At 40.0% G+C, this 16,003-nt stretch overlaps 1 protein-coding gene across 1 annotated transcript in view; it reads right to left on the bottom strand.

Annotated features, from left to right (window-relative positions):
* rptor (regulatory associated protein of MTOR, complex 1) overlaps nucleotides 1–16,003 on the bottom strand; it is a 186,077-nt gene that overhangs the window by 56,095 nt on the left and 113,979 nt on the right. The window contains 8 exon segments of the mRNA XM_020594142.1: nucleotides 989–1,109; nucleotides 1,840–1,980; nucleotides 6,867–7,058; nucleotides 10,103–10,168; nucleotides 10,320–10,394; nucleotides 11,694–11,804; nucleotides 12,861–12,977; nucleotides 13,593–13,614. Coding sequence (XP_020449798.1) covers nucleotides 989–1,109; nucleotides 1,840–1,980; nucleotides 6,867–7,058; nucleotides 10,103–10,168; nucleotides 10,320–10,394; nucleotides 11,694–11,804; nucleotides 12,861–12,977; nucleotides 13,593–13,614 — 845 coding nt within the window.

Genomic DNA, 16,003 nt, shown 5'->3' on the forward strand with positions numbered 1-16,003 from the left:
AATCAGGTCACACTTTAGGAATTACTAACCGGCTAACAGCACAGTTTAAAACCAAACAATAACTTCCAAGTAGCTTTATGGTGATGTGTGTTGGAGTGATCTATGGTCAGAGAAGCACTGGGAAGGTGCTGTGAGTCCCAAGACTTCACTCTATTGTTATTTCCTCTCTAAGGAGGATATTCACTAAACCTGTCGCAAATTACCCCAAGGTGCAGAAAATATTGCACGTCCACAATTTTTCAATTCAGCAGTGTAGTTATCAAGACTAATGATGTAAATGAGCACAGCTACAGGTGTGCTAATTTGAATGCGCTTCAGCTGTTAAGGATATGCCTACTGCACATGGGTGGAATGAAAGTGACATTAAGGTTAAGTCAGAGTAAATACATTTTTTTTTTATATGTTTGAAACATATTTCAGAGTTGCAATCAGTCTTACGCCAGTCAACTTGTCCTTCACTGTTAAGTAGGCTAAGTGAAGCATGATCTGACATTAAAGCCTGTGCAAGTCTGACATTCTCCTATGGTGAGCAATGAGATTTACAAACACCCAATCCCTCCTCAGAAGTGTTCTTAACTCCAACAAGCTCTTAGGTGACTAACAGCTGCCATGCAGCGGCGTAAATCAAGCACCGAGGGTATTTGTATAAAATTCCATTCTCTCCTCTCTGATTTTTGTCTCCCTGAATAGGAATGCCTTATAATATACGTACTGTATATTGCATGAAATCAAACTCATAGATTCCTGTTGATGTCGCTTTGCTTCTGTTTCTCAGTTGCAAAACCCCAATGCAACTCCTTAGTAAATATGAACACAGACAATTCCACTGTTAAGGGAAACAAATCTTTGTAAATATCCCCTAAGATTCACTGGATAAGAGCTAAATGATAAAAACACAAAAGTGAACCATGCTTGAAAAAATCAGATTTGATTCAATTAAAAAGTGCACAGCTTGCAAATACAAGCTCTTTGTGCATGTCTACAGTACCTGCAGTGTTGGCTGGTGATGGCACTGTGTAGTTCTTCTCTTCTTCTATAAACTGGAGGGCAACAGTACAGAAGTTGCTTTCATACTGGACCACCAGGTGACTCAGTGCTACCACCAGCTCCTGTCAAAACACAGAGAAAAGTAATGAAAAACACGACAATCATTCAGTTGCTGTACTTTTTTCAAACCACTCAGGATTTTGCCAGGTACTAAGTCATAAAGGTGCTGCCCATTAATTGTTAATATCTTCTTGATGATCTTGCATTTATCAGTATGATGAAATTAAAGGATAAATCAAGGCAATATCAAAAGCTTTTTATTTTTAACCACATTACCTCCAGCACTATTTTGTCTCGGTGTATAAAATTCAAGCTGAAGTAAAATAAAATCGAATTCTCCTTTTTCAAAAAACCTTAGGACCTAGAATTTATGGCCCTAGTCGGTTTTACCCATAAGCTGTATTATCCTAATCCTTATCTCTTACTGTCTTTCCAAGCCAGATTCTCTCACCCATTTCCTTCTCGTATAAACCGGAGTTCTGTATTTTATTGTGTGACTGTGATGTTAGATGTTTGTAATCTTTTATCATGTATGCACCAGCATAAATGCTTCAACTAAATTGGGTTCACTACCCTGAGACATTGTACATTAAATTTTAGTCCACAAATTTTTTCTGTGTGCAATTTTAAAGGAATAGTTTGACATTTTCTAAAATAGCTAGGCAAAATATGCCTATGAACACCTCTAAAGTTGACTAATTCATACAATTTATCTCGTTTTGTTCAAGTGTACACAAAGAGAAATGTCAAACTGTGAAGTTGTGGCTTTGCGAGGAGTTCAGCTGCAGTGACCTTGCGGACCACAGGGCTGCCATCGTTGATGAGTTGGGCCAGCATCATGGCTACGTTGTGGTCGATGGTGGTGGAGTGGTCTGTCCTCTCAGCAGAGTTCCCCACAAACGTGCCCAGAGCAAAGACAGCTGCACACCTCACCTGCAGCAACACAAACACAATACTTTCAATGTACTTCCTCCTGGCTCAATAAACGTCAAACTAACAAACTTAAAGCACAAGGTTTAAATGTGAGCTCTGGCTTTTTAAACTGTCACAAGTCAGTGTTTGGCACTTTGCCTCAAAATCAAACTATTTGCTTCCCAGAATAATTCAAAAATGTTGGAATGTGATGAGGGGATTCACAGAGGCTCGTCTGGGTCACTTTGCTCTCAGATGCACAGAAGATAATCAGTGCTGTGTGCTCCAGTGAGCTGCTTCTTGTCACTAAAACTCATTATTTTCTCTGCCTGCTTCACTGGGTGTTTAATCCAAAGTTGCAATCACAAAGAAGGAATTTTTCATGAGGGACTGGATTCACAAAATGAAGCAAATTACAGCACAAGAATAAATATCTGGGTTTATTGCTTGTTGTTGCGACAGAAAACCTTTTGTTGCAGGCATCAGGATGCATCATCACAGCTACTTTTTAACCTTGAGATGCAGCTTCAACAATATTAAAGCATGCAGATGTTAATGTATATAATTTGTTTTGCTTCAGTTAGAATGACCAGCTGAAACATTTCATCTGAACATGTTGTAATGTTCTTTGTGAAACCTGGAACAAAAGGAAGTCATAAAACAGCCCATGGCTTGAATGCAAATTAGAAGATAGGAATGTAATACTGGAAAGTTTCTTCATCTGCCGTCTGCACTTAAACATTCATACATTCAGACTCAGGGTACTATGCCAACCTGCACACTCTCATACAGTGCAATACAACACAACAGCCATTCAGTTAATTCTATCTAATTATACTGTAGCATCTATACAAAGATGTGTTGGTGGTACTTCTTAAGCCACAGTTGGTGACTATGTTGTATTGCTGTGTTATACTGTATTATAACACAACTCAATACAAATCAGTGGGAATCTGAGTGTTTTGTGCTTGTAATGCACAACATCAAAATTATCATGACAATTAATCCACACGATTCTTGCATTAAAATGTTATACAGGTTTATTAATGCATTTTAGGATTTTCAGCAGCATAAAACCTGAATCAATGCTTACTGTATTGTACAGTAATTCAGGTGGCCCCCGTTTTCTGGTTCTGCCCTAAAGCTACAAAAAGAACAAGCAAATATTTCATTTACTCAGTATAATTATACCAGGCTGTGTACTTGCTATTTTCGGTTACTCTGGAAGTTCTGTAAAACTGCCATATGAGACCCAGCAGACTTTAATGTTCTCTATGCCTCCAGGTAAAATGGGTATTTTGAGATAATGCAAATCAACCGTTACTTCTTGATGCGGCTTAATGACATGGTTTCCTTTCTTTAGGAGATTAGATACTATTTATGTCACTCATACTGTAAATTTGTTGGAAAAAGAAGACAAGAAGTCACTCACCTGTAACCATGAAGTGCATGTGGATTTATGTGCCAGTCCTGAGTGTTGCTTACTGCACAGTAATGTTTATTTGAGCTGCCTTTAATAAATACTCACTGAACATCCTCAGACTTGAACATACAGACATTTCCAGCCTGTATGGACGTGACTGTCATGAGAGCTTTAGACACTGGAAATATACAGCAGCATATCTGGGCATGAACGGACGATTATCTGGGACTCTGACATTTTTGCTTTATGTCGTTGTACATCGGTGTATATACCAGGACGAGGGGCAGGAGGTTGGTGTTTCTGTATATATTTTTGTCTAGGAGTTCCAAATATAATAGAATTGAGCACCAGTGGTATTTGTAGTTTTAAAGTCTCCTCTAATTCATGTGTAACCTGTGGTGTTTTTTTTAATCAGCCGCTCATTTGCAAGACAAAGGGGCAACATGCTCCGAGGGTACCAGGGACACTGTAGTTATGCACACCCCTTAAAGGCATCTTTTTTAGGGGGGCATTGTCCCCAGTTTGACCCTCACCCACCAGGGCACCACTGAACATTAGAAACTTCCAATGGTACAGTAGTATCTGTTGCAGGGCTGTTGTATTGGTTTGTGTTTGACTGTACAGGTACAGTATTTGTGATGCTGCATCCATCTCTTGCTCTTTTGCAAACCATTGTTAACATTCACTGAAAAAGAAAACCTGTGGGAGAAATGCGGTCTTGCTACACTTAAATGAATTACATTAAAGGAAAAGGCTGGTTGTTTTCTATATTAACAGCATTTGCAACACTCCCCTTACAGAAACTAAAACCAGCAATGATTTTCCCCAACTCACTGCTAATGTCTGTCAGTCCTGGATTAGTTTATTCATCTGTGCCATAGACTTCCACTGACGTTCAAAAAAACAAATAAAAACAGATCAGTGAAACACACCACTGCATTTAGTGACATGTTTCCTCATTATGAAACACAAGACCCTGATATTTGTTAAGAATATCCAGAGAACTTGTGCCTGGGCCCTTGACTCCTGCTTATTCATACGCTCTACAAATTTATGGCCATTCGGAGCCTTTGGGGCAGCATTTAAAAAAAATATTAGGGTCTGGTGTTTTGTAATGAGGAAACATGCTGAACATTGCAGCCCTGTGTTTCCCTGATGTGTTTTTAATTGTTTTTATCATCACTGGAGGTCTATGGCACAGACGAACAAACTAATCCAGGGTTGACAGATTAAGAGACATTAATCATGAGCATAGGCAAATCATTGTTGTTTTAGTCTCTGTGTGGGGATTGCTGAAAATACTGTTAATATAGAAAATGACAGGCCTTGTCCTTCGGGCAGAAAATGCAAATGAAATATATCATCCCTAAAGTCTCACTGTGTTTAGAATCTCATTTTTAAGATCACTGGCCAATAGGTCAGGAGGGCAGCAGCATTAAACACATTATAGGCAAAATAAACAGGAAAAGTAAACTAACACTCTGAACAAAAGAACATTAACAATGTCCAAACCCAAATCCATCAACAAAGTGCCATAAAAAAAGATTTCAAAGTGTTACTTTACCACAGTACAGTCTTGGTTCTCTCCTCTCAAGCTTTTGCTTAAGCTTAATCAAACCCTCTGCTGAGCCACTGATCCTGCTCCTCTTTCACTTTCAGTCCCTGTTCAACTTCTCATCTTTCCTGACTCACCTCCACACAGCAACTGAGGCATCTCAATCTAACACCCAAGGAAAAACATAGTCATTTACTGTATTTGTAATTGTGCTATTTCTCTACAAACTAATGCAGTCAGTTATGATCACACCCGTGGTAAACAACACACACGCTGCACACACTCTGAAAAGTCCTAATGTATACTGCATGTGTGTGTGTAAAAGAAATTAACAACTTGGAAAAGCATCTGAAAAAGTCTAAGTGTGTGTGACAGATGTGTCTGCAGACCTCAGTGCCAACCCTACGGTCAAAGCAGCTGTCTGACCAAGGGAAGGAGAAAGCTACTACTGGAAACAGATGCTCCTTGTGTGTGAACGCATGCAAATATGTGTAGTGTGTGTGTGTGTGTGCGCGTGTGTGTGTGTGTGTGGGGGCACCAAGAGTTCAGGTGAACTTCAGGGCAAACTCTGCCTCACTGTCCCAATGGCCCACACGCAACCCGGTCAGATGTTGACCGCCCTGCTTTACAACAGTGGATCCACACTGCTGGAAGCCTGTGTGAGTCTGCTGAGTGTGTGTGTATACAAACAGGTTGGATCTGCCAAACGTGTGTGTAACAATGGATTCTTAAATATTTTTCTTAAGTTTTCAAAGTGCATTTTTGGTCTTTTTTCTTTTTTTTTTTAAATATGAGATTAGATTGTGTTTGGTGTTTAGTAAACGTGTGTGTGTGTGTGTGTGTGTGCTAGGCATAGTTTGGTCAGGACTTGCAGCTGTCAATACAGAATTTTATGACAAATATAAAATCTGCAGTTCTATTAAATATGCATCCTGACTGAATAAAGGTAATTTAATATCTGTTAATACCAGTTAACTCTGAATATTATATAAAAAATAAAGCTGAAATAAAAAAAGATGTATTCTTTCAAAATATTTTAGTTTCTGCAGAACCCAGCAATCTGGTTTTTAATGCCTCTATAGCTAATGTCACAGGTCAGAGTGCATTATTTAGCTGCACTCAAAGCCATCATTTTAGCTGAGATGCCCCTTGCTTTTAAGATTCTTCTAGGTCTTACACCTCCAGCAAACCAGGGAAATTCTGTGTATACTTTTAACAGATTCAAAAGGAATCAAACAAACCAGACACCTCAGACAGAGAAGCCTTCCCCAAGTGGAAACTCAGTTTCCCATGATGCCATAAAAGCACTATTCCCATGATAGTTTGACCCTCATAATATGAGCGCTTGGCCATGAATACCTACTGCTGGCATTTGGAATGATGCTGATATCTTTATTAGCTTCAAAGTTATTCAAGAGAAACAACAGACATGTCAGACACCCAGTACTCCTTTAAATTTAGATAATTTAAGAAGACATTAACAATGTTGGTTAATGAGCCATTAATCCTTCTGCTTCTTTTTGAAGTCAAGGCTCTGTCTCAGACCAATTAAAGAAAATAAAATACCATAAAGATATTCTCATTGTCTTTGTGTTCCTTCTCTAAAGACAAGACTAATTCTTAAGCTGAGAAAAAGCCATCTACTTTCCTCTTGAACAGACATTTCTCACGAGTGCAATCATAGTTGAAGAAAAAGACTGAATATCTGAGTAACAATTTTGCATGAAAAAAGTACAATAATCGAATACAAATGGTGCTTGATGAGATTATTCATCTTAGATAACCAAAAGATGACATAATTACTCATAAAACAACATATTACAGCTTCTTGATTTGCCCTTTTTGCAGTAAAGGATTTAAAATGATTAAATAATTATAAACTTCTTGTACATCCTCAAAAATACCAGAGCTCTTGTATTAACCTCTCACCTCGGGGATGGGATCCGATAGAAGGGTGTAGAGCTTCTCGTGGGCACTGTCCCGGACTCCACACCAGCGTGCCGGGTCAAAGTTCTGCCAGATGCGGCCCAGGCAAATGGCCACCCACTGGCGGAGCAGGGGGTGGGGGTCTGACAGCTGCTCCAGGCAGGTGGCTATTAGGTTGCCCTGTAAACAAGCCTCCTGGTGGGGCAGAGGAGGGTGAAGAGGAGTAAGGCAGAATAATGAGTGTGAGACATGTTCAGTTGTCTAAATATGCCCTTTGCACATGTAGATTAGAGGTATGTGGGTTTAAGATGATTTTAATGGCTGTGAGGTCTGAAGTAGTAACAGAGAAAAGGCCATTTGTGTTAGACAGTTTCTCTCAAGTTACCAACTATTAAAAACAAACTGTCCTGTTGTCTATGTGCAGTGTCTACTGGAGACTAGACCTGGACAGCGTTTTATATTTAATAAAAGCACAAAATCTACATCATGTATCAGGCTAATCCTCCAACACAGAGGTGCCAGACTGAAATCAGAAAGTCATTAGCCTGTTAATCACCACCACCCTGTAACCTCACACTGTGTAATGGACAAAAAAGATTATGAGCTCTGCAGCAGTATAACTTGTTCCTTTGAACCTCTTCAGCCCTATTCAAACCTTTTTTTCTGAACAAATCTAATTGGTCCATAAAGGTTTGAGACAGCAAAAACAAAGATGGAAAAGCTGGTATCCTTTTCAAAATCCTTTTAAAACTTTAATTTTCATTGATTTATTTTGTGCAGAGAACAAGTACTCTGACTGGTAAGGGCTTCCTGCTTTGTGCAAAGCATAATGTTCCAGTCCAACACGTACAAATCAAGGCCAGTATCTATGGCTCTTGGCAGAATGATCTGCCCTAAATTGGCACCTAATGTACGAACTTCTCCAGAGCAGGAAGCAGAGATGCAGACCAAAAACAAACCTGCGTTACAAAAGAGCTGTATGTACATTCAGCAGTCACTTTTTATCCTTTATTTCATTGCAGCATGATTTGAAAACGGAGCCTGTCACATGGTCTTCTGGTGAGGGGTTCAAATACTGCCCAGCACCAAGTGCTCTATGTTGCAAACTAGTAACGCCACACCAACACCATGATTGGTGTCGCTTCTCAGCAGACATCTGCGCTTTTCCATTTTCACTCACTTTCACTGTTAAGTTATTATCAGTAAATCTCAAAGCTTCTTGTGGATGTTTCACAGTAAATGCCATGCAGGAGCTGAGAGGACAATCTCCCTTATCTCTGGGTATCTTTTAATGGAAAACATCTGCAGGAAGTGCTTTATTGGTGTTTATTGATCAGCAAATGAGAACAGATGGGAATTAAGCAAAACAATGTTTTTTGTTTGGAAGGCAGAGCGGCAGAGTGGCGAGTGTAACTTTACTGTTATACTAATGTAATTACTGGAGAGGAAGTGTGCAAAGTTGTGAATTTATGAAGTCAACAGGTAAACACAGAGGATGTGTCACGTTTCTTTAAAAGTGAGTAGATCAAAAACAAGAAGATGTCTTACTAAAATATGACATAACATACTTGAAAAGTTGAAATAAATAAGAAAAAGATGACAATTTGGTGTCCTCTGTAATTGACCTAAATAAAGACATTTATGATTGTTGAAAGCTTACGGTAAATATATAATTTTTGTGTGACAATAACAAAACAGTCATGTGCCTCAATACACTGATGATCTTGCCTCAGACGTTTCATGTAAACATACAGTGAAAGCCTTTAAGGCAACACCCACTCAATCACAACAAATGCACGTTTATTGTGCTGAGAATCCTCATTTGTCTCTTGCAGATTGAGGCATCATAACAACAAATCCTTTATCAGCACCGGCACAATGTTCCAATAGTTTCCTTTTGTGCCTCAGACCACTCTTAAGTTGCTCCCTCAGCTCTGATCCCAGCTGAACCCCAAGTGCCAAGATATAAAGACGCAAGTGCTCTGTGACATGTTCCCAACAGCAGTACTGCAGCAGTGGGTGCTGCAGTTGAAGGTAAGAGGGATAAATAATGGAGATGTGGAGCAGGCAGTAGTCTCTCTGTAATTGTTGGGGATCATCTATTATTTACAGGCCTGTGAGAGAGGTACAAGCATTAAAGACACGGTGCTATGGAGGAGCCTGAGAGCACATGTAGCTTTTAGGATTTCTTAAATTTATATAATGTTAAGAGAGAAGAGTACTGTACGGTAGTGAAGAAAAAAATGAATGAGTTAAATAACATTCACAATCAGAGAGAAACTAAAGTGCACGGAGCATAAGACGGGATGCTACAGGGAGTGATGGTGAAATACAGTGCCTTGCGAAAGTATTCGGCCCCCTTGAACTTTGCGACCTTTTGCCACATTTCAGGCTTCAAACATAAAGATATAAAACTGTAATTTTTTGGGAAGAATCAACAACAAGTGGGACACAATCATGAAGTGGAACGAAATTTATTGGATATTTCAAACGTTTTTAACAAATAAAAAACTGAAAAATTGGGCGTGCAAAATTATTCAACCCCCTTAAGTTAATACGTTGTAGCGCCACCTTTTGCTGCGATTACAGCTATAAGTCGCTTGGGGTATGTCTCTATCAGTTTTGCACATCGAGAGACTGAAATTTTTGCCCATGCCTCCTTGCAAAACAGCTCGAGCTCAGTGAGGTTGGATGGAGAGCATTTGTGAACAGCAGTTTTCAGTTCTTTCCACAGATTCACGATTGGATTCAGGTCTGGACTTTGACTTGGCCATTCTAACACGAACTATTTTGTTGTATTTGCTGTATTTTGTTTTGTTGTATTTTGCTGTATTTTGTTGTGTGTGTGTACTCTGTGAAATGACGAGCTACATCACCCCAACACTGCACACTTGGTCATGCGGCCAACATCAGACACAAGAGGCCTCTGGGACTGAACTGGAGACCCGCGTGACACTTGAAGGACACTTGCAGTGATAAAATGTCACCATGGAAGTGGCTGGCTTGGACACAGACTGTAGAGGGGAGTGCTGATGACAAAACTGTCACATAACCAATATCTCCTGGAAATGCACAACGAGCGAAAAGAGTGACAGCTGGGCTCGAGAGAACCTACTGTGGTTCCGGTGAGGGAAGTAAATGAATAGTTTGGTACGTTCTCCTCTTTGGAGCGAGCAAACCAACAGCAGTGGTTGGAAAAAGACACACATATCAAAACACGCTTATACACACACTCGTACCTGTCCTATGTTGTAGCTGTTGACAATAACAGCTAATATGAAGACAGCCATTGTTCGATGCTCAGCCTGAAACAGAGAAACACTGAGATCTTATTTTATGTCACCATATCTACTTTGACCCAGCAAGGTGATATGTTGATGAGCCCTGACTGAACCCTTAGGTTATGCTTATGAACGCCCTATAACAAATGTATTGATGTGATCAGTCACTACTCACTGGCATGTAATTGTCTGCCAACACCGACAAGAAATACTTGTGCCCGTTGTCTTTCACCAGGTCAGCTTGACATGACTGCAGACACATGGAGAGAGTGTTTCATTGCAGATGGTGCTTAAAGTTACAGTAAGCTACATTTTTCAAATATTTTTATTATAGAAATCTGCTCTAAAACTTGTCTTAATGTGGAGAGGTGCTGTAGATGCCTCCTGTGATCCAGAGTCATTGAACAGCATTGGCAGCAGTGCAGAGTTATTAGCTAGGTTTTGAGCAGGATTGAATTTTCTAACCAATCAAAGAGATTTTCAGTTATTTCTCCCAGATCAGTAAGTTTTGTTGCATTCTCATTTATTGTAATTTCAAAACACATATCTGAGGAGTTGGGCAGAGCGTGGTGAGGCATAGTGGAGCAGGGAGAGGGAGTGCTGGGCAGAGCAGAGCGGATTGACTGGTTTCATGTTAGTGCTGCCTTAACTTACGTTACATACTGTGGCATTAAACTCACTTTCCACTCACACAGGATTCACATAAATCCCATCATTGTAAGTATTTGTCCATCTCTCCCATGGCAGTGTCTCCAGTCCATGAATAAAAACTGCTGGTTGCTAAATGTTACTGAAAAGCATGTAGGATAACAAATTGAGTATAGTGTATGATTGAGTCATTTGACTTATTCTAAAAAACGTGATGACATGATTCACAAGGTCTTAGGAAGGTTACCAATGAAGCACTTAACTGTATTTTAACTGTTATTCATGTTTTGGCCTGTTTCCATGCTAAACAGAACTGGCAGGTAATGGGTCTAGATCAGTATCACGGATTAAAACATTTACAAAAACCTGTGTGGGAGTATGACGTTCTTTTTATTTGAAAAAGATCAAGGTAAACGGAGTCATAACATAATACTGACAGTTCTTCTCAAACATGAAGGAACATTTAATTATTGCACAGATAAAACTAAACTTTGCCAATTTCAGATGTCGACTCAAACCAACCCTAAGAATCAAAATGTAAATGTACATTTATAAGTTTCCCAGTCGCTTTATTGAAAGCATCCAGAGACAAACACATACCGTATATACTGTACTGTATGCTTGACCACAATGATCAGTGCAAAACAAAAACCAAAAAAAAAAAAGGCTTCTGACATAAGTCTGCATGCATTAATGTTTAATATACCATCAAACTCTTTTTTGTTTTAAATTTCTAATCACTTAAGTCACACTTCCCGTGACAGCCATTAAGAGTGGGACAGAATTCATTTAACAGTAAAGCTGTGATGTAAAAATGCTCATCAATGCTTCAAAACAATAAGGATTTAGAAGAGATGAGGCAGAAATGTCTAATATATGTTAAGTGTTTTACATAACTTACACTGTCCACAGCCAAGATTTTAGCCCAGATGAAAACCAGAAGCGGTCGCAGCTCTCTGGCTGAGCTCTGGAGCAGCTTTAATACATAGGGGAAGATTCCGACAGACAGGGCCTGGAAACACACACAACACGGGTGTTTACACAGCACTATTGATATTGCTGTTATGGGTCAGGCCTTGCTGCTGAATGTGACTGACAAGTCTGACCGCCAAGACAGAGTACACCAGTAGTCTGAGATGTAAACATGTACACAAGGATCAAAATTCAGTGGAGCAGGAGATATGTTAGTGAGAATACAGCCCAACTTCTGACTTCACTACAGCTGTCTGTTGTTTCTGCTTCATCTACAAGATGCCTTTTTTAGGTTTACTGTACAGTATCCCACTAACCTGCACTGTGACATTATAAGGCAGTCAAGGCTGGAACTGTCTAATAAATATTATTAGTATTATACTGTCTTTCCAGTATTAACGAAAAGTTTTATGTCAAGCTGCCACTTTGCTGTCGATTTACAAAGCAACTTAAATTTCTGTTCAGCTGAGGTAGAGCTAGCAAGTGGCAGCTAGCTAGAGTAAACACTCCAAAGTATACAGCATTTCTTTTTGGAGTCGTATCAATTAAAAGCATTTTATGACATATTTATTTGCAAGTTCTTTAAGATTTAAATGAGAAAAGTGATACCATTCTCATGTTAGCGCACTAAGTATAGAGATGGAACAAGAAAATGATTAGCTTAGGTAAGCTTAGCACAAAGTCTTGAGCTAGAGGGAAATCTCTAGCCTGGCTCGCTCCAAAATAAACATCTGGAAACACAGCCGAAGCTAAGCTAATTAATACGCTGTTTGTTTAAATGCTAAAATATATTAATGTGAGTTGTAAAGGTGCTGGTAGAAGGGTGTACTTCTAACCTTTGGAGAGTCAGGGGAGCTGATTTCTGATTCACGTCTTTTTGAAGCTACCTGTGTCCAGACTGCAGACTCCTATCACCCTACCAGTTCAACATTCAGAAAAAAGTAAATTGGTGTACATGTAATCCAGCTATATTAGGCCATGTTTTGTACTAACAACTATTTTGTTAGTGTGTGAGGTTATTCTAATAAGAATAGCTCTTTTTGAACCGAAACCCATCATTGTCAAGCAGGTGAAGTAAATGTAGAGCTGAACACACCAGACTGACAGCCCAGGGTCCCAGATCCAGAAACCGCCCAAGCAGGTCGAGCGCTCGTAGCCGGTGCACCTGACTCAGGAGAACCTGAAAGAGAACAGAGGTCAGAGGTCAACTGTGCTACCTCAAACCAACAGGAAGTCAGAGATTACAGGAGGAGGAAGGACAGCAGGAGGAGCAGTAGAGCGGGTGAGGAGGTGGAGTGAAACAGGTGGCTCTCCCACCACTGCTGCTAACAAACTGGCACCAGGTTGCACTTGTTTACTGACACACAGTAGCACGTGTGTATGTATGCAAATGTGTGGGCATCTGTGTGGGCGCCTGGGTGCGTCCTCTTGGCTGCCATTTCACTTGGCTTCTTAAGTAGATATCCGTTTAGAACAATACCCAAGTGTGTGCACATGCATTTTGGTTTGCGTGTATTTTTAGACAGTATAAAACAGATTCCAAATGGGATCACGATGTTGCAGTTTTGGCCAGGGAGAACTATTTTAAGGATGTGTACATGTTAAAAATGTATATGTGCAGTTTATGTTGTAATTAAGCACAGTACAGGAGAAAACCAGTGTGAGAGCTGGTCACTGCTGCATCCCCATGTGACTGTCCCACAGTGTGTGTGGGAACAAACATATGGAGGAACCCGGGGCCACACACAAACACGAACATTTCCACCAACACATAATGTATTCTTAGCATCCTCCGTGACTGTAATCTGATGAGCGTGACCACAGAGACAGGAGGAGGCCGGGGGAAGACCAGAGTTACCTTCAGCTCCAAGGAAGAGCGAGTGAACACGGATGTGTGTGTGTGAGAGAGAGAGACGTGGGTGTGTGCTCTATAGGAATTTAAAAAGAAAAAGCCAAGGAGAACAACACATTTTAAACTTCTCCTGGTCCAAGCTTTAAAAAAACCTTTTTTTCCTTGTCATAATTCATCTTTTCAAACTGATTTGGCACAGATGTCAGTGATGTCATGCAAACAAACACATTTTATGTGAGTAAGCATTCCCTGTTATTATGCTTTATGTACGAGCTGCGAGAGACAGCACACACACCATCATCTTCCTATATGATGCACATGCATGTCTTAATCACTTCACACCTAAATCCAAAATTGTGTAAATGTGAATATGTTGCTGTTACAGTAACATCACAGCTTAGAGATGCTGTAATCCTTTTGCAAAATCTGTTAATCCTTCCTGGATGAAATGGCTGTACCTCTCCTTCCTGAGCCCTTTTCCCCTCCCTTTGCTCATTCCATTAAAGATCATTATAGATGGATTACTCTCTGCTGCCCGCTTCTTGTCACTCTTTGCATCTTTCAGATTGAGCCAGATTAGATTTTACCACCAAATCATCTTTTCGCTTCATTCTTATGCAGCTATGTATGTGGGTATAAAGGGTATAAAACCTGTTTATCTGATGCATAATTGTTACATCAGACAGCACCAGTAGCCTTGAGGTTACTATGCCCTCATAATGTAAAGATGAATAATGTGTAATCTCAAAGGCCACTGCTGCTTTACTCTCCCCTCACTCTTGTGTCCACAGCAACAGCAAGCACACACACTCACAGGCTTGCACACACCACCCAGCTCCACAGTCAGTCTGCCTTTTCTTCAGCTTTTAACAGGCCCTGACAGAACCGCTGTATGGACGGACTGTGGCTCACAGTGTGCTGAGTCAACAGGAAATTACCACTGAACACGGACAGCGGCACACCGCTACTACGGTGTGATATTATACAACACCACAGCTGTACGGGAGGAGCCCAAGAGAAAGGAAAGGAGAAACAGCCAACTACTGTAACTCAACAGCTGATGAAGGCTACAAGGTTTGGCAAGATTTCACTCCAATTAAGGCATCCCAGCACATATTTAACACCACTAAAGGGAACACAGTGGGTGCTGTTCTTGTCACAGCCTTTGTGCAAAGAAGAAAACTGGCCTGTAAATGCTGACTTTAATTTGTAGAAAATATTTTGCAACGCATATCACGCTTTTCTGCTGGCAGATCCAAAGTGGTGCACATATGGAAAAGGTGCCCACACACTGACAAAACAACAGATGCCAAAAAGTACAATTATTGCGGTAAAACTGTTATTTACATTTTTCATTGTATCGCTTTTAACACGTGTAACAAACTTACTTTTTTGGCACCTGCACAGCCTCTTTGCTGTTTTGTCAGCATGAAGGCACTTTTTCCTTATGTGGGACATGCTGCTGTCGGCTACGTGCATCCGACATCATCTTTTGAAAGGCCTGAAATTAGGAGTGTGAGCCCAGCAACAATTTTAGATCTCAAGTGGCAACCTGAACGAAAAAGTCTTATAAAGGATGAGAATGAAGATTAATAAAGGGAGGGAGAAGCGGCGAGAGCTAATGGTGCGGAAAGTATTGCTGTAGTGGTCATATTCTATGCTAATGGTTGACTCCTAGCAGGTGATGTGTGTGTTTAATAAAGACAGCCTTGCAAACACAGAGTTTGCTTCAACATAATGAAAATAAACCCCTTTTTCATGCCATCTGCAGCATGCTGGCTTCATTTACTCTGTCTGTTACAGTAATGCTATTTCATTGCTTCATTCAAACACACGTCTCAGTTACACAAATGTTCCTTGGTTCAAACAGTTCTTCCATTCAAACAGCTGCAATGCTTATAGGATATCTGGCACCTGCTGAAAACATGAGCAAATGAGAGAACAGAAAGGACAAACAACCTGCCTGCATGATGTATCAACACATTACACTTTCAATTTTATGTCAGGTTTTCTTCAACACCATCTACTGTACTTTATCTTAGAGTTTATTTTAGTTATTTTGATTTTACTGTGGCATCAGAACTGGCTACTGCTAAACATGTTTCATAGTACACACTGAAGTATAATTAGAGTGATTTACATTTTAAAAATTACAGAATGAAAAGAAAGAAATTTTGGAAAAGCTTTGAAAAAGATTTTCAGGCCTTCTGGACCTATCTGACTGACACTGCCTTAGTTTTTACTGGCAAAGACAGTGTCTTCTTATAGTGACCAGGTTTAATTCAAATCCCCATTGGTTTTTTCTTTATCCACACATTCCATTAATTGGCTTTTGAATAGAAATATATTTACAACTCGTTCCAACAATGCCAAAATGTCAGCTCCAA

The sequence above is a fragment of the Monopterus albus genome, unplaced genomic scaffold (assembly GCF_001952655.1).
Source record: "Monopterus albus unplaced genomic scaffold, M_albus_1.0 scaffold22.1, whole genome shotgun sequence".
NCBI classification, from domain to species: Eukaryota; Metazoa; Chordata; class Actinopteri; order Synbranchiformes; family Synbranchidae; genus Monopterus; species Monopterus albus.